The sequence below is a fragment of the Gobius niger genome (genome assembly GCF_951799975.1).
Source record: "Gobius niger genome assembly, chromosome: 11".
In the NCBI taxonomy this organism is placed as follows: domain Eukaryota; kingdom Metazoa; phylum Chordata; class Actinopteri; order Gobiiformes; family Gobiidae; genus Gobius; species Gobius niger.
In genome coordinates this window covers 29,326,604-29,350,379 of record NC_136862.1, presented here as the reverse complement: position 1 = coordinate 29,350,379, position 23,776 = coordinate 29,326,604, and the positions used below count along the sequence as shown (strand labels likewise).

The following is a 23,776-nucleotide window of genomic DNA, read 5'->3' as shown; positions in this document are numbered from 1 at the left end:
CTCAGTCCAGTCGACAACATGTAAAGCAGAACGATGACGAGCAAACCCTCGACAACTGAGAGCCTTCTCAAATATCAATAGTGGAATGAGGAAAGAGATGGATCGATGGATCGTTGACAGGAACATACAAAGAAACACATTACATTTCTCCCAATAAATTGAATCAAATACAGGTATTTAAAAAAAAAAAGACCAAACAAACATGTGTCTGCTGAGAGGGTCTGCCTCTCACCTGACTGTATCTTTACTGAGAATCTTGTCTGAATGAGCAAACACGGACAGTCTGTTTATGAGCCTATATGCAGCCCATAAAAACTGAAGTCAAAGATACGTGACGTTTAAAGCCTCTTGTTTCTAGTACAGTGCAATATCAGGAGCACTGGAGGAAATGCCACGTGTACATACTGCGCATGCCCGGCCGCTTTACGCTGATTCTGGGTGATCCCAACTTCCGCCGCCAGTTCCGGTGAAAGAGGCGAATCTTCTCACTCCTCTGAACCCTCAACAAACCCCCCGAACAGGCCCGATACTCCCACCCCCCCCCGACACGGCTCTACGGGCTCCACGGGCTTTCGGGAGCGGCCATGGCCCAGTGATCGGCTAATTTACGAACTTTTTTTTTTTTTTTTTTTTTTTTTGAAACCACTGACGAGAAATAACCAGCGCACCGCGGCTACAGTTTTTGACGTAGCGGCAAAAGCGCTAGCTTCGGTGAGCTAGCAGAAGACGCGGCTAGCCTCACCGCTACATAAGATCTCAGCGTTTCTGTTTCAAGATGTCAACTGCGGGCTTCAACTCCCAGAATGGGACGGGAGGAGGGCAGCCATACGCAAACGGTGGGTACACGGACAGACGTTACACTTTTAAGCAACGGGAAGGTGACGGCGGAGCTGTAAAGTTAGCTAGCTAGTTAGCAACAGTTCTCGGACGTCGCTGTGCGGCTAATTGTGAGCTAACTGGCTTTCTTACTAATGCTGCGAGTTAACCAGCTGTCATCTCCTGGCCGGGGCTTGACCGTGGCTAATCTGGACGGGAAAGTTGTTGATTTAAGGTGTCAGGTGTGCTTCAAAAATGCCGATATCGACGCAACACGAATTAAAGCCATGGTTTACCGATGTGGCAAACCAACAGGTAGGAGCGACCCAAGAATTCTACGTAAACAATGTCACTTTCAAGCAAGGCTCACAGTTTATGCTTGTGTTTCTTATGTGGTGTGTGTAGCATAGTATGGCATAATCTATCATTCAAAATAATAGTAAAATACATGGCAATCCTGGATAAGTTATTTTATTATTTTTATTTACATCGAACGCTGTTATACTTTAATTTAGCACATAGTAACTTCAGTGTAAGCTTTTGTTATTCAAAGCTTTTAACAACCTCCCAAAACAACCAAACTTGAACTTTTAGAAACTAACACCACTTGTCATAACTCTTTTTTCCCCCCCCCCCTTTACAGTTTCAAGCAGTAAGCCCAAACCATACTTAACCATACTATTTAGTGAAGTGACCATAATAAACATCACATGTAATAAAGCCCAGGCCTGTTAGCTCCTATAGCATCTCTTGACACAGCTATTATTAGAAGTGCGCCCAATCCCCTGGTGTAAACGCACTGTCACTAGTTTCGGTACCTCCTGAGTAATCGCTGCTGGGCTTCCCTCCCTGTTGTGCAATGGGAGCAGTCAGACTCAGCACAGCAGCTCTGGAGGGTTGACATGACTGGCTAGCTGCTCGGCGCTTTGGCATCTTTACTTCTCCCTGTACATGTGGCGTATTGGGTCGGATCCAGCAGGAAAGCTCTTCTCTAGAATACAGAGCGACCGACTGACCCAGAAAATGTGATCTTTGCAGTGTTATACTTACGGGATCTGACACTCCCATGAGAGGGTGACATTCACAGGGTCTTTCATAACTTACCACAAGATAGAAATGCTGTCAAAATAATATAAACAACAATTGGAAAGGCAGCATCGACAATGTGGACAGCACGCTAGTCAATTTAAATGTATCTTTAATTATCTGTGCGTTGTGTGTCATCACTTTCAGTCATTTTGCAGTGATCGTAGTGTTTTTGTTGTTGCAATGCACAGTTTAAAATGGTTAAACAGTGGTTTGAGTTCTGCTTTTGCTGCTGCCTACTTGCTGCTCCGACAAGTGAATGCTTTGTTCTTCGTGAACTTCTTCAGACATTACAAGGCGTCATCATCCTATGTTTCTATGCTGAAATACACCCTCACTCACACAAAAGGAGAAAATAAGCACTTCTGACCTACTTTTCAAACTTTGAACTCTGTGATACTTTGTTTGTGATAGCCCAACGCTGCAGCAACATTTCTTCCCCCAGTAGTTGCACATAATTTAACTGCTTTGCTCGTAATCGTCAGAGCCGTTCTTGGACCATTTTTAAATTGAATGATTTTACACTTGTCCTGAAGCGAGAGCAGTTATCACTCTTAAAGGAACACAGTCTTTGGTTGTTGTGCTCCGATAAATAGAGAGTGTTCAGTTTGAGTTTATACTGACGTTCTTGTGCTTGTGAATATAATGTCTCCTGGAACAAACTCTCAAGGAACTTAGTGTCAGGGTTCTCAGCAAATTTTTTCTCAGCAAAAGGGCAGGCTGAAGTGCAGAAATGTAGACCCCCCCTTAAACACTATTTCCTGCGTTTTGAGGGCTAACTTGTCTTTTTAAAAACTTTTAATTAGGTATTATTACGACGGTATCGATTAAAAAAAAAAGGAAAAAACAACCGAAAAATATTGCGACATATCAAAAAATGTATATATTGTCACAAAAATCGATATTGTCCTAATAAAAAGTCAAAATAAATTCAATATATTATTATACAGTCTGTGTTTTATGTTTTATATACAATATTGTAATGCAGCCTATTCATGGAACATTTTTTTGTATGAAACTAGATCAAGTCGTCAAATACAAATATAAAACACTGGAGAAAGTCACTTTGAATGCACAAAGCTAAATTAAATCTTGTTAAAAGTCCAGTCTATCTTTGCTCATTGAGGAGTTGTGGGTAATCCTTTTACTCCTCGGACTGATCGGGGTTTTGCAAACGTAGTGTGTGTGTTAAGTGGATTGAACCCGTCTCCTTTACGTAATCGCACAGCGAGGGCCGGATAAGTCCTGCGCTTTAGGTGTGAGAGAGTGTAGCTTTTTGAACTAACTCCATCACTATTATAATGTATGGAATGTGTAGTTCTGTCAAAGTTTTCAGGATAAATTCTAAGAGGAAGGCAGGAGATCCAAAGTCCTTTTTTATTGTAGTCACTGAACACGTTTTGTCCCGAGTTACCGTATAGCCCTTTGTTTCTACGGGAGTCACGCTTCTTTCTGCCTGTGCCCTCAGCTCTGCCTCTCCAAACACTTTGCAAAGTTTGTTTTTAAATGTTCTGACTAGATTTGCATGTGTTACACGAGGCAGAACTTTCTAGAGCTTTGGCTTTCGGAGTCATTGGAAAGGTTGCTGGGGTGATTGAGGAGAGAAACGGGGGGGGGGGGGGAGGAAAGTCGTGCATTTTTCATTTCTTCAAGGTTATTTCCGTCCTAATTTGTGTCCGCTTCTCAGCAGCGGCAGCAGCGGCCAGGTGTGTCGACAAAGACAAAGTCAGGGTTAGCTTGTGTTGAAGCTGAAAAAGTCACTTGGGGGCAGTTTACTAGATTTTAATCATCAGTCTGGCCTTTTTCACCAATTAAAGGATGGAAATCTGTGAAGATAAATGCTAAGGGTCATGTTCAGGATCAGAAACGTGCAATAAATGTATTTTATTTTCAAAGACCTTCATAGTCTAAAGTAATTCAACTATAATGTCAATAACTAGATTTTTTTTACGTGACGCTGCTCCCGTTTTCATCTGTAATTGCGATTTGACAAACCCACGACAAACTACTTCTTGCTATAAGATACAAACTATGCTAAAGAAAGAAAGAGTTGTGATCTGTCTCTTGCTGTGTCCTGTAATTTCTCGTCTCTGTCCCAGGTCCCTCCCAGAACCTGCAGCCGCTGCCTGGCGTGAACTACGGCATGGCCCCGCACCCGAACTACAACCCGCTCCAGGCCAAGGCCCCCATGGCCCCCGGACTGTACCCCTCCCCTGCCCCATACCAGCCCGGCCCCCCGGTCAGCTCCTACCACCCGGGACCGCCCCCCACTTCATACGCCCCTTCCCAGCCGCTGATGCACCGCCCGCCCATGGGAGGAGGCTCTTTGCCCCACACCCCGCCGCTCTCCGCCAGCCCGGTGCCGCGAATGCCCCCCCCTGCTCAGGGCACCCCTCCGCCGCCCCCTGCGTCTTCCAGCGGGTACTACGCCAGCCCGCATCATCAGCAGCAGCCGCCCTGGCAGTACAACGCAGCGCCCGCCGCGAACCCTCCTGCTTCAATGACCCCGCCCCACGGACAGGCCGCAGTCAATCACATGCCCCCCTCTATGCCCCCGCCCACCTCAGCAGCGTACAGCGCCCCGCCCGCTCCGCACAGCGCCCCACTGGCCCCAGGACCAGGACTGCCCCCCACCTCTCTTCACGCCTACAGCCAGCCAGGTATGAAAAATGATTAGACAAAAGCACATTATCTGAAAATAACACTGAAGCTAACTTCAGTCCTTGTTTTATGCCTATTGCCTGTGAGGTGTTCGCTGAAACTAATATTTAAACATTATGTGCAGAAAGCATGCAGGCGCCACATAATTACTTACTGGATGTAAATATTACCTCAGGAAACTTCTGATGTACTGATGTTTCTGTTTTAGCTCTGAAGCTAAAGGCTAATGCTAATTTGATGCTAGCAAATGTTGAAAAAGTGCTGCAAGGCTAATTGACTCTGTGCATAAGTTCAAATCATAACAACACCGCCCAAGAAGTGACTTCCTGTTTCCGTCCAGCACGCCACAATAAAAGCACACAGCTCGTCTCATTGATTAGTTCAGCAGGTATTTGCAACATTACAAGAATATAATTAAATACAAGTGTTTTGTCTGTTAATAGTTAGGCAGGAAGAAAGTTGAACTAATGAATAAGATGGTGCTTTTATTTTGGTGTGCTGGATCAAAACAGGAAGTCACTGTAGCCCTCTTTGCATTCGTCACGTAAATAATCGTTTTTCCCACGGCGCCCCTGGACCAGCGCTGCGGCTCTCACTCACACACGCCTCGAAAAGCCCTGCTCTAGAGCGAGTGTGCCGTGACTATCTCCGTCTCCTCAGTGTCGTCCGTAGCATGTGAAGAGATTAGGCCTATCTCTGTCCGCGCTGCTACGTTGGAGCTGCACCTTGCCCTGTGGTCACAGTCACACCACTCACTCCTACATTCGGACAAAGTTCAGCTTTCTATTTCAATCTGATCAGGTTTGGTGTTTAGCTGATGGATTCTCAGCGCTGCCTAAATGTAGTCTTGTCAAATTTAACTCTGAGCATTCGGTCTTATTGATGCCAAATAAAAGTGTCCCAGTGTTTCTAACACTATGTACGGTTCTACGTGTAGTTATATTCCTGTACTGGAGCTCCCTGTTGTTTTGTACTTTGTGGTTTGAACTGTTTGACACAGAGCTGTTTGTCCCGAGCGAAGTGCAGCACAGACTCCTTTTGCGTTTCCTTTGGGCATTAGTGGAACCGTTCTAACAATAATTAAAGTAAACTAGATTGAGAGATTGGATTAATAAATGGTTACAATTTATATAGAAATTAATTTATTTGATACTATGTTGGTTGTTCATTTCTGTTCTAAATGATAATTAATATAAATGGGATAGTTTTTGTTTTTGACTTCCACTGATAGAAAATGTGCGTCATCTTTAGTTGGCCCCGTGGTCTTACATTTCACATTATGTGCAGGAACCCTGATTGAAAATACTGCATATTTTTCTGAATATCGTGCGCCTTTACATTTACAGTGACGAGAACAAAGGCTCTTGCGTGTCCGTTTACCTTCTCATTACCTTGTCCCAAAGTGGCTCTGCGTGAAAGTGAACTCGTCTGTGCAGATTCTCCCCATTTTTCCGCCCACAAAGTCGCCAACTTTAGCTCCGAAGAAATCATTTGGCTTCGCGCCTCAGCCAAGAAGCTTCGTCAGCAACTAAAGACCTGTGTTTGGCAGCAGGCGGAGGATGTGACGGAATATTTACTGGCCTCTTGCCAAACAAAGGAAAAGTCGACCTGAACACCTTTCCCCGCCTCTCCTCAGGTGTAGCTCCTCCCCCGGCGACGCCCATGGCCCCGCACACGTACCAGCCGGGCAGACCTCCGTTCGTCGCCCCTCCCTCGGCAGCGGCACCCATGGGACCCCCTCCAATGGGACCCCCTCCCTCCATGAAGCCCACTCCTCCTCCGCCAGGTCCCCCCATGGGCCACGCCACACCCCCGCCCCCACCAAAGGCTGACGGTAAGAGTTACGGGTGAAACGCACTTTCCTCACAACAGGAAGGTCCCGAGTTTGATTCCTGGATCATGCGAGTGATGTGTGTGGGGTTTTACTTTCCACTGCCTAAAGTCAACTGTTCCTCGTCCCAAAGGGGGAGACCCTTTGTAAGCACTCGGTGGCGTATTACGTGAGTATGGGAAGTCATCGTTGAGCTAAAAAGTTTAAGATGATGGTCCGGGAGTTCTTATCTTTCGAACGTGTCAGATCAGTGTGCATCAGTTTGGCTCCATCCACGGCTACGTTCTTAGCATCTCGCGGCTCGCTAGTTTATAAAAATTACAGCAACAATGTATTCAAGATTCAGGATTTTTTATTTGTCAAACCATGTGAATGATTTGAAATTATGTTTCTCTCATCCTTGATTGTGGAGCGGTGGGAGGGAGGGCAGGGAGTTCAGCTTTCCAATGGCCCTGTGTGCGAAACTGTTCCTCAGTCGACTTCATGGTCGGATTGTTTGTATATTTAGATACAATGATACATTTAAATGATTGCAAATTGAGGCGATATGTAAAAGATAATGCTACCCTCCATCACTCCCGGATTGTTATTGTAAAACCCATTTGTTTATTTGATATTACGAGGGTGGCTTGTTTTAAATTATACATTTTTCTTTTTACTTTTTATTTTTAGAGTATAACATTTGACCATAATTTGCATATAGTGTGAGTCGTCATTCTTGTGATTCCAAGTCTTAAAAAGACCTTTAAGTGAGAGTCTGGAAGTCTAAATGTTTTACACATTTTATAAAATGTTCTATATTATTTTATTTTTTATTTATTTAGTTATATTACATTATATAAATAAATAAATAAATAAGTCTAGTATCCTACTGCGTCGACCAATGAGACAAGCTTTTCCTGTGAACCAGCCTGTCAGGTCCAATCAGGAGGGCGGGGGAGGAGCTTGATCATTTACTTTTGAAAATTCATTTTGCAAACTAAGAAGGGCTTTCTGGTTAAAGTTAAAAATATCACTAAGGTCTCCATACTTACTGTATGCCAGACATCTCAATATCAATATGCGATATAACGGGTTTGGTGAAAACCACACATAAAAAAAGCCCCATCACAGTCCAAAAGACAATAAAACTTTTCATCAAGTTTTATTGATAAAAATCTATATCGTTTATATCTTGGTTTTTCAATATTAATATCTTGAATGTTCATATCTCGATACGATAACAATATATCTTTCAGCCCTAGTGTTTGAGTGACCTGTGAAACTCCCATGGAGCGTCCCATCTCCTCTCGAAATCTAGCTTTGTAGCACAGCTCTCCCCTTGTCAGCAGAGCAGCGAGTGGTGAAAAGCCTCCACCAGAGCTGGCCACCAGTAGCTCCGTCCGTGTCGCCGGGGAAAGAAAGAGGAGTTTGTGTTGATGGGGAGTGAAGCTTTGAATGCGCACCCATCCCATTATGCTGTGACCTAAAAATGAAGCCTGTTTTGAATGTTTACACACAAATGAAGTTTCTCTCTCTAAGCCAGTGAGCTGTCCCGTACTAACCTGGTCCTTCTTTTGTCCTGTCCACGCAGCTCAGTGGGACGGGGCGCACGGCTCCGCCCCTCCCTCTGAATCTGAGGAGGGGGATGTGGAGTGCCCAGGTCTGACCTCTCTGAATCTGTACAGAAACACACGTGTCCATCCTTGTGCCCCCCTATACCGCTGTCCGACTCAGGGATGCACTGTCTTTTAGTGAGAAGGAAACGCAACAAAACTCTCCCATCAAAAATAATTAGTTTGGACGTGTAGATGCTTTTGGCTGTTCCAAACCAGCCCCAGGTTGTGTCCAGTGTTTTAAATTTCCATAATTTCCAGATGGGCCCAGCCTCTCGCTCCGGCTCACGTCCGTTCACGACTCTGAAACCCGACACTCCCGCATTAAAAGCAGCGATTTCTCACTCACTCAGCTCCAGCGCATCCCTGATCCCGCCGTCTCTTAGCCGTGATTTTATTAAGTTTCCTCGTTTTTAGATCGTTCATCAGCACTTTTTTTCTCCTTTCTCCTCAGCTCATCTTCATACGTGTGCAACAGACCACACCTCATGCATTATCGTGTCCAGAAAGGTTTACTTGGCAAAATGAATGGACCCGTCTTTAAAGCCTAAACACCACGAGAACAGCCGGAGGGTCCTGGGCCGGGGCGGGAGATTTGTGAAGTGAATTTTAAAGTAGCGGTCCACAGCTTTGCCAAGTAAACATCGTCATTTGTGTAATGTCCAGGGATGACCAGACACGATGTACCTTTTGGGGTAAATAGTTCCCTTTGTGACACTAGGCTACTATTATTTACACTTGACCTGTCAACATCACAGAATTACAAGTGCGATTATTGAGTCACCAAAAATATTGCGATAAACGATGTATTGATGCCACAAAAACTCCCGCCTTAACCAAGTGCGTTTTCTCCAGTTTTACCCAAATCTTAAAGGTACACACAGCCTCTAGGTCTCATTTGAAAGCTAAGACCTGCAAAACTCATCTACACGGATCATTTTCTTTGTGATGTTGCCGTGTTGTCGTCAACTTTTGTCACTTTTTCATTGCTTTTTTACACATTTTTCTCGCTTTTTGTTGCATTTTCATCCTCGCTTTCGTCTCATTTTCAAGAAGCTTTTAGATTTGGGTAAAACCAGAGTGGAGAAAATGTGCTCGGTTCAGGTGGAAGTTAAGAGGTGACAGAAAATGACAGTAAAGTAAAAATATCCCACATTAAACATAAAACTTTCAACCTGTCCTGGGACTGCGGGTGCTGTGACCTGGCCCATGACATCCCTTCTATTTTAGACTATTCATTTTTTATTGACAATCCAAAAGAAGACACTAAACATTTTCAAGTGTTGCAAAAATAGGATAAAAATGAGTTGTCCTGATCACAAGTTTTAAGAGGAGTTGAAAAATTGTAAAAACTGTAGAACTTCAAGTGTTCCAAATGTAGATTTTATAATAATTACTGTGAAAGGCCGGGGAGAAAGTATTCATACCCATTTTGGCGACTTTTGGACTAAGCCTCTCTGCTGTAGCGGGTGGCACCAACTCCTAACCAAATGTGACCGTTTTTTCACGTAGGAAGAAGGATAGTTGTGTGACATTGCAGATAACTGATCTTTTAGCGGATTATTGGTGTCTGGGAATCCCTATGTTCATCGCCCTCGTGCCATTATGTCTGTGTATGTGTGTAAATGTGCCATCCAACGACCACCTCGTGCTCACCTCCTTTCTATTTTAAGCTTGAAGTCCGTAGTTCGCCCTTCAAAAGTGTCGAGGAAGCGTTAATGGGGGGAAAATGTACTGAAATGTACTTGTGTGTTTGCTCTGAAACAGGAGCGATGGCTGGGAATGGCCCACAGGCTCCGAACAACTACAATCACGTGGACAACACAACAGGTAGGTTTACTTCGGAGCGCTCTTAACCATGTTATAATGCGACACATGCCTGGAGTGGGCTGCAGGTTTGTTTGCCAACTTATTTGCTCACTGATGTTATTTAAGTCCATCACATTTGCTCTCAAAACGGCTGCACCTTTTGGAACTCTTGTCTAACTTTGCCTGTGGTCATGTTACTTCCGTGCACTGATTAGTAGCCATCTCTGTTTTAAGTGTCTGAAGTCGGTTAAGGCAGGTGTGCTCCCTCTACTGGTCTTTTGCAGAGCTACATCTAATCACACTTAAGTTATAGGGTATTTCTAAGTTGTACTACAAATATATCAAGGCTCAAAAGCCAGAATAAAGTCTAACATAGGAATGAAATATGTCTCTACGTTTTGTACAAATTGAGCCCTTCACCCCAGTTCTCCTCCCTCCAGGTGGCGCTCTTCAGCCAGGACCTCCAGGGCGACACTTGGGGCACTATCCGTCTCTCCCGCCCGGGTACCAGAGCATGCCGCCGGGGCACACCGCTCAGCCTTACTCCCTCAATCAGCAGCCATATCAACAGGTGAGGCAAGACCTTACGCACAACCCCGATACCCCCCGAAATATCGATGCCAACAAATGTCATTGATCTGAGACTGGTGAGTTGGTGATTGTTGTTACTGAAGCAACAACAGAACCGAGATGAAAGTTTTTTGAGTCGCGATAAAACAGCTTTCTGCCTTTCGATTGAGTTAATGGGATTATTCAGAGGTGCCAAGGCAAAAACTTGAGGAAAGAAGCAGCTGAAAGACGAACTATGCTAACTATGCTAACAGCAGCTAAAGTTGTGCTCATAGCGGCTAAATGCTGATATGCTTTTTCAACAGCAGTATATTAAAACCTGTATGACCTGCTTGTTTGAGTTAAGGCGGTCGTCTCCTCTGCATTCTGGTCACGTCTAGCCCAGAGCTCAGTCCCAAAACTCGGACCTGGTTGTGCCTAGCTGACCCTGTTTGACCCTGGTCTGGTGGAAACACTCGACTGCATGGGTAGAGCTGTCACTGGGCAGAGTGGGAAGTGCCAGTGGAAAAGGGCCATATGAAAGTTCAGAGGTCAGGCATGTGCAACCATCACTGTCCAGACTTAAGCCTCAAAAGACGTCAAAGCGTCAAAATGCCACCTTTTGAGAAAGTATTTACTCTGCATTAAGAGAACAAAGATGCTTCAAAGAACGGATCTCAATCTGTTTTTAAAACCCAGACATTTTTTGCATTTGCTTTAATTTATGAACTCATTTCTCATCTTAATATATCATTTCTTTTATATCCTGAGCATAAATCAATATTCAATTCGTTGCCAAGACGTAATAGCAGCTCTTTTAACTTTCTGCATTGTAGAAAAAAACCCAGCATTGTTAAATATTTCTTACAATGTAAAAAGTAGGTTATAGAAGATGAATTGGAAGAGCAAACAGCTCGATATTATGTATTGTCTTGCTGCTTCTCTGTATTAATAATTTATTTCCTCATGAGCTGTACTTCAGCGTATCCCTCAGCTGAGTCTTCCTGTGATCCAAACGAACTCTACAACTTTACAACAAATGCAGTGTCTCCCATAATAATGAGCTTGCCCTGGTCTCTGCCACAGCCCCCTGGCCCGGCCGGGCTCAGCCCCTCTATGGCCGCCATGAGTCTTCAGTCTGGGATGCCCGAGGCTCTGCGTGTGGTCAACCTGCTCCAGGAGAGAAACCTGCTGCCGCCGGGACCGCTGCCCGCCCCCACGCCCTGCCTGACCCAGGACCTGCAGAGGGTCAACTGCAACCCAGAGTCAGTAACTACTTTTGTATACTACCACAGAAAGGTTTCTAAAAGCACTCATCTGGACTGGAGAGTGACAAAAGATATGCTACCTGTAATGAATCATCTGCACACCATTGTAACTAAAGTAAACGTGTGTTTGTTTTCCAGGGTTTTTCGTTCCACTCTGACCAGTATCCCTCAGACTCAGTCCCTGCTCAACAAGGCCAAGATGCCCCTGGGGCTCCTGCTGCATCCCTTCAAAGACCTGTCGGTACGGACTTCACTTCTAAATGATGGTGGATACAGACATTACTAAGGCTGGGTACTGTTGTATTAAACCCAGGACTTGAACAATACTTTTTACGGTACCTACCCAAAAACAGAACCATAGTGTTTGTAAGATCTGCAAATTTACAATATCAGGATCATCTTCAATGTCAGGAAATGAAAAATGGGGAATAATTTGGAGGAAAATGGGGGAAAATTAGGAGAAATTATGAAAAAAAAATTAAGGAAAATGACGGCAAAAATCTGAAAAAATTGGGAAGATGGGCAATCGAATTTATAGAGATAAATAAAAAATGGCGGGTATCTTTTATTTCAGCTGAAACAACAAAGTCACTTCCGCTTTAAAACTTGGGTCTAAACTTCGGTTCCTGCTGTCGTTACTTTTATTTTTCCGTTATCAGTAGAACCTTAACTTTTTTCCCGATACCAGACTGGTATCGTTTAACGGTACCCAGCCCTAGACATGACACCAGTTTTGCTTGAAAGATATTTAGTTTTACATTTTCCAGGCAAACAGGCTACTTGATACCACGTTGAAGTAATAACAGAAAGTGCTCGACAGTGTAATCCCTAACTGTCCTAATCATGCAATTACAAGTTTTCCTTCATTCAAGTTTTTCTTCTCCGTTTTTGAATCTCGCAGCAGCTGCCTGTGGTGACGTCCAGTACCATCGTGAGGTGTCGCTCCTGTCGGACGTACATCAATCCTTTCGTGTCGTTTTTGGACCAGCGCCGGTGGAAGTGCAACCTGTGCTATCGGGTCAACGATGGTGAGGAGCAAGACTTCTTTAGTTTAGCTTAACCAACACGCTGTGCTTTAGCAGTGTTCCAATAATCCTTCATCATTAACTGTTGTTCACCGTTAGTTTTAGCTTCATTTGAGCCACTTCTCTTTAGTCTGTGTGCTAACCTAAAACATGAAAGGCCAACGTTAAGTATTAATAAAGAATATTACAGGACAAACTAGTGATGTTAAGATGAACCGGTTTTATAATTACCAGGTATAAAACCGGTTGTTGTTTTACCAGTTGTAGAATCGCAATCATAAAACTACAGTGAACTGCTCTGAGCCCAAGTGTATTTGATCCAAACAGTTCCGCTCACCGCTATTGGCTGAAGAAACAGCGTCCAGTGTTAAATCCCTCCCAAAACAATGTGCAGAGAACAGTTTCATAGGACAATATGGCAACAAATGCATCGCGACTTTTTTGTCCTCATATTGATCGAACTCAATTTTCTATTTGTTTTTTATAATTGAATAAATATGTGTAGCTGGTTCATTGAACTTGGATATGTATAAAATGTATATTCAAACAAAAAACAAGGCTTTCCTCCGGTTTCATTTAACGCTAATATCTTCCATTGACTCAAACTCCAAAACTAGGAGCTGTTTCTTGTTTCATTTTGTGAACAAAGAATAAAATTGCATTATTTTTCCTAATCCATAATTCCCTATATCCGTAATCATGACTCAAAAATGTTGAATGGTGGCACTCCCAGTGACAAACATATAGGACTTGAAAATGTTCTATTTAAGGCGAGACACTGCAGGTGAATAGGGAAAAAATGTAAATTTACAGTTATCAATTTGAAACGTTTGCTGTCGATCACTGGCATAAATGTGAGAAAAAAAATACATTGCAAGTTTTCTGTCATTTTATCTTTTCATATAAGAACAAGTTGTTTTATGCCTAAAAATGCCCCAAATTCCCATCTTTTCAGCGACAAAATCTGAATCATGGACCGAGCTACATTGAAATTCATGGTTTCATTTTATTGATAAATGAGTTACCAAGATGTTTTAAGAGGGGATTTAAGATTTCTTGTTTAGTTTTAAAATAAGCTGTTTTTTTGTGGAAAAATTCGTAAAAATGTAATTTCCGCCTTATTTTTTGACATTCAAAACTCAATAAATGGGGCTAAGGATTAGATAATAAAAAATCCCTCTGAAAAAATCTTCCAAATATTGTTCAGTCCAAGGCTGGAATATTTGAAGTCTTTAGGTCCGACTGACGTGGACATAGTGTCGCCACAATGACAGAAAAATGTGTTTTGAGAAAAAGGCCCTTGAAATTGTGTTCTCCCATATAAGTCTATGGGGGAACATTGAATCAGCGCAATATTGAAACATGTTTTTGTGAAGATTCGGTGTATTTTCTGTTTCCGGGTGAAAGCTTGTATGTTCAGAGACCAATTTGGCCCAAAACCTGAAAACTGAAAAAATTGAGTTTTGCCTGCAGTGTCTCCCCTTAAGCTTCTGAAGCCACTGGCGAACCCGCAGCTGTCGCCTGTTCCTTACATTTCTTACAGGTTTGCACTTGTTAAAGCTGTTCCTTTTTTATTCGATCAGTCTTATGCAACTACACAGCAGAGGTAATGCTATTGTAGACCAGTTAATAATCTAGTGTCCAAACTTTAAGGCGTGAAACAAACCATCTCGTCTCTCTTAAGCGAAGTGAACCACAGACTGTAGCGCTTTCATCACCAGACCCTAACATGAGTCCGTTTGCCTCAGTGCCCGAGGAGTTCATGTACAACCCGGTGAGCAGAGCCTACGGCGAGCCCCACAAGAGGCCGGAGGTACAGAACGCCACCATCGAGTTCATCGCGCCCTCGGAGTATATGGTACCTCCTCTCTTCAAAACTCTCACCCTGTCCTTTCATAGCACGTGTCTTCATTTTGGTATCTGCGTTTCCGCTGCAGCTGAGACCTCCGCAGCCGGCCGTGTACCTGTTCGTTCTGGACGTGTCCCACAACGCTCTGGAGACGGGATACCTGCACGTCTTCTGTCAGTCGCTCCTGGACAACTTAGACTCGTACGTACTCTTTTAAAAAAAAAAAAAATTTACTTAATGTTGCAGGAAGCATGTAGAAATGTTTTACTTTCATAAGGATGGTAGTGTTTCTCAAAGGTTTTGCGTCAAGTCCAATTAGCTTGTTTTGAAACAGCTGCACAGCAAAGGGGAGCAAGAGGAGGGGGGTGAGAGGAGCTTATGGGGAGATCTCTTGAACATCAGGAAGTTAATCTGCTGGATATTAAGTTGTTTTTTCGATCAAGATTCCATTTTCTAACCAACAAAGTGTTAAATGGTGTGTAAAAGATAAAGAAACTCTAATACCTGCTCTTCGGCGTTTAAACTCTGATAACTGTGTGGTTGCCGTGGAAATGCATAAAGGCGCGATACTATTTGACTTCTTTTGCAGACTGCCCGGCGACTCGCGGACGAAAGTTGGATTCATCACGTTCGACAGCACCATCCACTTCTACAACCTGCAGGAGGGCCTCTCCCAGCCGCAGATGCTCATCGTTTCTGATATTGAAGGTGAGGCACGTCGAGAGCAAGAAGATTCCCCTGCACATAAGTGACGCCATCACGGTCTTTGTGGTTCTCTTGTGTTCCGCAGATATATTTTTACCAACACCAGACAGCCTTCTAGTAAACCTCAATGAGAGCAAAGAGGTAAGGAAGTGGTGATTTTTCACGCAGTCGTCAATGTTGACATTTTTAGCTCGTGTTCTACCATAACGTCTGTTTTAATGTAAAGCAAAAAGAAAAAAAAGACATTTTCTCATCTTTCTCACGCTTATTCATTCACAAATATTGACATGTTTGGTATCTACGTGTATCACGAAAGGTGCCCGAGATGAGGCTGTAATCCAAATGTTCTAAACTTTAGGTGGCGTTTTCTCATATAGGTTTTTTCCACTCTTGCAACATCTCTTTAGTAGCTCATACAGACACCACACTTCCCAGGCTTGGACTTAACAACATTTTAAAGGGGTCATTTTTGTTGACGGATTTTTCCATATCTAGTTCCTGCCTGATTATTGACATTTGAGCCCCAAAAACAAGGCAAAATTTGAATTTTTACCGATTTTTTCCCCCCTCAACTAAATGGCTTATTCAAAAACTAAAAAAGATTAAAAAATATATTTATATCTCGACAAAATAAAACTGGCTTGGTGGTTTATTTTGATTTAAACTAAGGCAATTTATGCATAAAAATGGGCAATATTACCTTATTTTTATATGAAAACATAAAAAAACAGCTACAGCTAAAGTTTCAAAAAAACATCTCCACGTTATTATTTTCTTTTCACCTGCAGCGTCTCACCTTAAGTCAACAAACTTGAATTCAAAGATTCCAAACTTTTCCACTCATTTGTGTCCTCTTTTCTGACCTTGTGTAGCTGGTGCAGGACCTGCTGAAGAGCCTGCCCTCTCTGTTCGAGAAGACCATGGAGACTCAGTCGGCTCTGGGCTCGGCGCTGCAGGCCGCCTTCAAGCTGCTGTCGCCCACAGGAGGCAGGATGTCCGTGTTCCAAACGCAGCTCCCGAACCTCGGGGCTGGGGCTCTGCAGTCCAGAGAGGACCCCAACCAGAGGGCCAACGCCAAGGCAAGTATACGCTTCAACACTTTTACTACACACACAAAGGTACGGCCTCTTTATAAGCCTGTGTTTGTCTCCAGGACGTCCAGCACTTATCGCCCGCCACAGACTTTTATAAGAAACTGGCTCTGGACTGTTCCGGCCAGCAGGTGGCAGTAGACCTGTTCCTGCTCAGTGCGCAGTACTGCGACCTGGCCTCACTCGGTAACACTTCAATCTTTTGTTTTATATCTGGGGCTTTTTCTTGCCTTGTAGTTAAGGGTTTGTAATGCGACCCTCTCTGTGCGTCGGCAGGCTGCATATCGCGGTACTCGGCGGGCAGCGTGTACTATTACCCCTCGTATCACCAGCAGCACAATCCAGCTCAGGTCGAACGCTTCCAGAAAGATCTGAAGAGATACATCACACGAAAGATCGGCTTCGAGGCCGTCATGAGGATACGCTGCACCAAAGGTCAGTGTCAAGATGATGAGCAGAATTTGGATGGTTCATATTTGGGTTTCACTTTTCGAAATGTTTTATTTAAGAATGTTGTGGGTTCGACTGACTTTGAACTTCATCTGCCTTCATCTGCCTTCATCTGCCTTCATCTGCCTTCATCTGCCTTCATCTGCCTTCATCTGCCTTCATCTGACTTCATCTGACTTCATCTGACTTCATCTGACTTCATCTGACTTCATCTGACTTCATCTGCCTTCATCTGCCTTCATCTGCCTTCATCTGCCTTCATCTGACTTCATCTGACTTCATCTGCCTTCATCTGCCTTCATCTGCCTTCATCTGCCTTCATCTGACTTCATCTGACTTCATCTGCCTTCATCTGCCTTCATCTGCCTTCATCTGCCTTCATCTGCCTTCATCTGACTTCATCTGACTTCATCTGACTTCATCTGCCTTCATCTGACTTCATCTGCCTTCATCTGCCTTCATCTGACTTCATCTGACTTCATCTGCCTTCATCTGCCTTCATCTGCCTTCATCTGCCTTCATCTGCCTTCATCTGACTTCATCTGCCTTCATCTGACTTCATCTGCCTTCATCTGCCTTCATCTGCCTTCATCTGCCTTCATCTGACTTCATCTGCCTTCATCTGCCTTCATCTGCCTTCATCTGCCTTCATCTGCCTTCATCTGACTTCATCTGCCTTCATCTGACTTCATCTGCCTTCATCTGCCTTCATCTGCCTTCATCTGACTTCATCTGCCTTCATCTGCCTTCATCTGCCTTCATCTGACTTCATCTGACTTCATCTGACTTCATCTGACTTCATCTGACTTCATCTGCCTTCATCTTGTATCATCCTGCCTCTCTGTCTGTCCCCAGGCCTGTCCATCCACACGTTCCACGGAAACTTCTTCGTCCGCTCCACAGACCTGCTGTCACTGCCCAACGTCAACCCGGACGCAGGGTTCGCCGTTCAGATGTCCATCGACGAGAACCTGGACGACATGCAGGTGGTGTCCTTCCAGGCCGCGCTGCTCTACACCTCCAGCAAAGGTCTCACTCACAACCAGACTGAGAGAATATACCAAAAAAAACGTTTTAAGGCGGGACACGACTCGACAAAATCTACACTTTAGTAGCTACTCTAAACTTTCCAGTCTTCACAATATTAAAAAAAATCTGAACTAATATACCAGCAAACTAAAAACATAAGGCAACTTTATTTTTTTATGTCATTGTTGAAAATGGAAGCGATTTCGGCCATTTTTATGCATAAAATGTCTTATATGAAAACATAAAATGACAGAAAACTTGCAATACATTTTTTTTCTCATATTAATATCAGTAATGTTCAGCACAAGTTTCAAAATGACGTCTATTTGTCAGCTGCACTGTCTCGCCTTAATAATACTCACGTTTGTTCACAGCCGTTTAAACATTGTGAAATGTTTTGTCGCAGGAGAAAGACGGATCCGCGTCCACACTCTGTGTTTGCCGGTGGTCAACTCTCTGTCCGACATTTTTGCTGGAGCCGACGTTCAGGCCATGACTGGACTACTGGCCTGTATGGGTACGTACTGCTCCGCCATTAAAGGCATCTCACACTCAACACGTAAGCGAATAGATTAAACCGGACATAATGGCTCATTTCAATCGTCTGTTTTTATTTTGAAAGACTCCACTGTCACTATTGAAAGCTTACGTGGCCTTTATGGGCTGTTCAGCTAATTAGTTTTGCTCTTCCTTTTCAATATTCCTAGTAAATTGTATCCTCAGAACAAGTGTCTACAGGAAAACTCCATTCTGTGCGATTCCGCCCCGTCTTTCTTTCTGCCCGTCGCTTGTTGTGAGCAGGGACAGATGGAGACGAGTGGAGACAGCTGCCGTTTCTATAGAGACTGTCACTCTCCAGCAGGGCGTGCTCATGAGGCATCTCTGCATTCAACTGAAGAGCCCACAGATTCACACTGAAGTGGAGGGCAGCTGCAGTTCTGCTGATACTTGTCTATACTAACGTGCTGTTCACTTTGGTTGTTATTTCTTGATCCACCGAAGCCACACGTTTCCCGGATTTGCGTCGTAGAGAGAACTCAGAACTCTCCATGTTTTTAAAGCCCATAATCCATCACCGGACTAGTTCTGCTCACAGAATGTGTCACAGCGAGGCGTTAGCAGAACGGGAAAACTTGGTTTCATTGTTGTAGTTTCAGTGTTTGTTCGCCTCTTATTAGCTATTAGCATTTAGCCGTCAAACATCTGAAATTATGAACGATCCAGATGTTTTCAGCTCTTGTCCACCCACCGCCCACATTTAGGTCAAAGCCTCGTTAGAAATCATTAATGAGAGTACAGACCTTTTGATATTTTACTTTAGATAAGAATTAGCGTATAAAAGATTTGCTAAATGCTAAATCATGTTCTGTTTCTGCTTTTCAATATGTCCTCAGGATGAATGATTCACGTCTCCCGTCTCAGCTGTGCAAACTTAAGACTGTCCAATGCAGTAATGTGATCTGAACCCCATCATTAGGCTCTGGTAAATCTGTTCTTTTGTCTCCCTTTACCTCCTCCATGTGCAGCCGTGGATCGCTCCATCACGGCCAGTCTGAGCGACGCCAGGGAAGCTCTAACCAATGCCGCCATCGACTCTTTGGCCTGTTACCGACAGTCTGTGCTGACCATCCAGCAGCCCGGGCTCCTGGCCCCCGCCTGCCTCAGACTCTTCCCCCTCTACATCCTCGCTCTGCATAAACAGGTGAGAAAGGAGACGCAAGGACATACACCTCCCAGGTTTACAAAAGCACATTGGCAGATGAAAAAATCTAATACTTTTCTCCCTCAACATCTTTATTTTAATGTCTAAGTTAAAAAATAGACCTAAGTCACTTTAGCTATTGGCATTTTATGATGTTTTGTCGCCCGTGAAGCCTCAAAAGGGGATCTGCTCATGCAGGCACAGGGGCTGGCTACTGTTAAATGTTGCCTACTTGGTACTGACAGAAAAAACACTTTTTCGGTGCCGTGTTTCCTCCCAATGTCACTTTGTCATCTATAACTTTAGTGAGTGTAAAAAGCAACATGAACGCACGGGCACGCATTTCTTTTCTGTTTCTCAATTACTTCAGCACAAATGCAGGTGTTTTTAAAAAACAGGTAAAGCGAAGGAATTAAATAATTTGCAAAACTTTTGTCATTATAAGAGTGGGCAGGTCTGAGCCAGGTCTTAACCAGGACTAAACCGGTTTTAAACCGATACTAAATCAGAACTGAATGAGAAAGTTGAGTTGTAGAGCAAAGTTAAAGCACAGTACTGACAAGAAGAGAGATTATATTTACCTTCAGTACACGGGTCAGACCAGCAGAGACGCTGCAGCGCTGAGAGGGAAACGTCAAAGATCTGCTGTGGAAAAGTCACATTCTTGGTACAAAGATTCTGCAGAACGTAAACTGCTCACTATTATTGTTTTGAAGAGCTACTACATGCGTAGTAATGTTTACACATGTGTTTAATTGTAGGATATTTGCACCAAACATGTCAGTGACAGAATATAAATAATAAATAACTTATTCAAAAAATAAAGAAGATCCCAAATCTTTAACTAATTTATGCTCAAAATAAAGCCATATATTTAAACCTGGCTCTATCCATTATTCATTATTCGGTTATTTGGTATTTTGTAATAGTTTGTTTTCTCTGCGTTTTCCAGAAAGCGTTCCGCGTGGGCACGAGCACCCGGCTGGACGAGCGGGTGGCCGCCATGTTGCAGCTCAAGTACCAGCCTCTGGCCTACGCAATGTTAATGATCCACCCCTCGCTGTACAGAGTGGACGATCTGACGGACGAGGTGAGGGGCCAATACAAACACCACTGAAGTCAACAAGAGATTCAATCCACTCCTTTAAAGCAAACTCCCCAGATGTTTTTATTTTATTTTTTATTCTGGTTAAAAGCTTGATCTGTTTTCCCAGGGCGCGCTGAACATAAACGACCGGACCATCCCCCAGCCCAGAGTCCTGCAGCTGTCTGTGGAGAAGCTGACCCGAGAGGGAGCCTTCCTCATGGACGCCGGGACGGTACGTGACAAACGCAGACTCTGGAGATCTCCTCAAGCTGCTCCTCCATCTCTTGTTCCTGTAGTTTAGTCAAGTAACTTTGTGCGACCGATCTTTAGATCCTCGTCACCGCAAGAAAGCCTTAAAAAAAACAAAGGCTAATAAATGGCATTGGAATGTTATTATTAGCCAAATCTAAAGGAAGTAAATTGATGAGAACGTTTTCAGAAGATCTATTCTTTATGGGTTCTTCCCTCTGTCCTGGCGAGAACTGGTAAACAATGTTTTGATTGTGTTGCCTAGGTGATGTACTTGTGGCTCGGCCGAAACTGCAATCCCTCCTTCGTCTCACAAGTGCTGGGCGTCCCGAACTACGCCGCTGTGCCTGAAAACCTGGTATGAAATGCTCCGTTCCATTAAGAGGTCTTCAAATGATGAACGTGTCTCAGCTTTTAAGAATGTATAAGTGAAGGGAGCAGCATTATACAGAGAGTGGGACGTGTACGGGGGCCGCTCAGATCCATGACTCCTTGTGTTGCTCCCGCAGTATCTCCTCCCAGAGCTGGACACGGCGGAGTCCCAGAGAGTGCGAGCGTTTGTGGGATGGTTGAAGGACCAGAGGCCGTTCGCTCCCACGCTGCACGTCATCAGGTCAGGAACGCCCGCTGAAACCAGGCTCTGATTAGGGATCATGTGGATTAGGCCACACACACGGGACACTCGTTTGAGCGGAGGGAAAAAACTCAATGGACCAAACCAAGGCTAAAATAACGTGTCAAGAAGCCGCCCATTTACACTCACGTTAATACACTTACACCTGCTGAACTCTGGTGAAAAGGTTTATTTAAAGTGCATGTGACACATTAGACACAATTTTTGCTAAAACATTGTTGACACGGTTATATTTCCGATTTTGCTAAAGATTGTTCCAGCTTTCTTTAGTTTGGCATTTTTGTGATGTTTATAGTTCCACTTCCTTATTGGACACCGACAGGAAGTGACATGGAAGAAGGTAAACAATTTGAAGCTGTTGCCGTGCCGACCAATTCGATGGGAAATGAGTCAAACTGCTATGTTGCCTTCTTCTATGTCACTTCCTGTCAGCAGCTTAAAAATTCAAATATGAATAACATTTCTTCATTAAAATTGCTGCTTCGCTGAAATCAACCGATAATTATGTAACTGTTGAACTTGAAACTGATGTTATCCATTTAAATAAGTTATATTTTCATAAGCATTAAAACCAGTTCTGAAAAAAGCGAGTAAAAAGCGATGCCACACTGGTTTGGGGACACCAATTCATTTTCTGGTAGGAGAGGTGTGGTTTACGATCGTCCAGAGCCGTTTATTGGGCTACGAATGTCTATCATGCGTCTGCACGAGGCCACAGCCAATCGTATGAGATGACGTACCCGCTGTAAACTACTTTCAAACTTTCACTATTTAACACGATCTAAAGCTTGATCAAAAAATGGCATTGCTTCTGCTGCTGTCATGTTGGATCTGTAAATAAAGTTTTTTTTATTTTTTTTAATCCGTAAACAAACGACAAGCTTCCGTATATTGAATAGCTCGTCATCGTCTTGCCGTCCCTCCTCGTTCTGTGATTGGTTCCCAAATCCACGTGAACATTTCGGCCATGGTCCCCAGGCTGCTGTGCAGTTTGAAATGATTCGAGCGCACACAGCAGTCTGACGTTAGCCAGGCTAGTCTAAAGCAGGGGTGCGGGACCTCCCTGGAGGGTCGAGATGCCCTCTGTGGGGGGTCCCAAGATACCACCGTTTTTGTCAGACAGGTGTATATCAACTTATCGTTTGTTTTTTCCACATTTTTCAGTCTTTTTACATTTTTTACTGTGAATTGTGTTTTATTGTTTCTTGTTTATTGCGATTTAAGTTGGCCTTTAGCCTTTATAGATCTCACAATGGTGAAATGCTACTAGTCTACTAATTTACTAATTTAAAGGTACTATACAGAGTTTAAACATGTTAAAACTAAGTATTTTCCTCCCTCTACATGTTTCAGCCATGTCCTAATGTGTAGGAGCTCAGACCTGTTCACCACAACTGCCTCTATAATCCTGCACTGTCACTCAAAAAGTTGTTACTTCAGGTCAGAAGTGCCGTCATGCACGAGCTTAATATGGAGACTGTAGTTACGCGTAAGACCTGAGGTGGCAGCAGTGAGTATAAAATGACCAACTTGAATCTAGCCCCTTTTAAGTGTTATTGAAAATATGCGTACCTCTAAAACAAGAGATTACTGATTTCCATTTTGGCTGTAGTTGTCTTCGGTGGCTTAGACAATACTGTTCTTTATTACCTTCGTAATATTGTTTATCACTGTCAGTAAATCAAATCTGAAGTGCTGTGGTTGTGACAGGCGTCGACAGACTGTAGCTTTAGTGAAATCTGTTCAGATACATGTTATGACTTGATTGCCCTGAAATCATATGACGGGGAAGGACTGGGTTGTTGGCGTGTCAGTTTTTGAGGTCGCTGCCAAACCAGTTCTCCATATTTGGAGTCAGTCTAACAGTTCACTCCCTCACGCCGTTCCCTCCTGTGTTTCTCAGGGACGAGAGTCAAATGAAGTCCACCTTAATGCAGAGCATGATCGAGGACCGGACGGAGTCGGCGCTGTCCTACTACGAGTTCCTCCTCCACCTTCAGCAGCAGATCTCCAAATAACCTCCTCGCCCCCCCACTTTCCTCCTCCCCCCCCGTACGCTCCCGTGACGCTCGAATGACCCGAACGAGAGAGAGCGCTCGCAAACGTGCAGGGACGACTTAACTCGACTCTCTGAGAAACGCGGACAAATCCAAAACATTTTCAGACTGACCAATCGGAGAGGAGCGATCATGAGGCTCCAGCCGGCAACTTTTTGTACCCGGCGGATCGAGCGGCGGACGGACGGCGACCTGAAGGTGACGATGATCAGTGAAGTCGATAATTAATGATGAAATAAGTGTTTTTGTTTGTTTTCTCCCAGAACAATGCTGTCTAACGAGA

General features: G+C 43.9%; 1 protein-coding gene and 1 long non-coding RNA gene across 2 annotated transcripts in view; both read left to right on the top strand.

Annotated features, from left to right (window-relative positions):
- Positions 1 to 23,776, top strand: part of LOC306970430 — a 441,258-nt gene that overhangs the window by 29,480 nt on the left and 388,002 nt on the right. The window lies entirely within an intron of this gene.
- sec24a (SEC24 homolog A, COPII coat complex component) lies at positions 654 to 23,776 on the top strand. Its single transcript, XM_079566054.1, has 24 exons — positions 654 to 836; positions 4,002 to 4,562; positions 6,200 to 6,397; positions 7,968 to 8,036; positions 9,757 to 9,819; positions 10,239 to 10,369; positions 11,434 to 11,612; positions 11,754 to 11,856; positions 12,517 to 12,643; positions 14,389 to 14,498; positions 14,578 to 14,690; positions 15,079 to 15,197; positions 15,280 to 15,335; positions 16,067 to 16,273; positions 16,348 to 16,471; positions 16,562 to 16,720; positions 17,591 to 17,764; positions 18,171 to 18,281; positions 19,291 to 19,466; positions 20,419 to 20,556; positions 20,681 to 20,785; positions 21,068 to 21,160; positions 21,312 to 21,415; positions 23,340 to 23,776. The coding sequence occupies exons 1-24, from the start codon at positions 776 to 778 to the stop codon at positions 23,452 to 23,454; spliced, it is 3,396 nt and encodes a 1,131-aa protein (XP_079422180.1). The 5' UTR covers positions 654 to 775; the 3' UTR covers positions 23,455 to 23,776.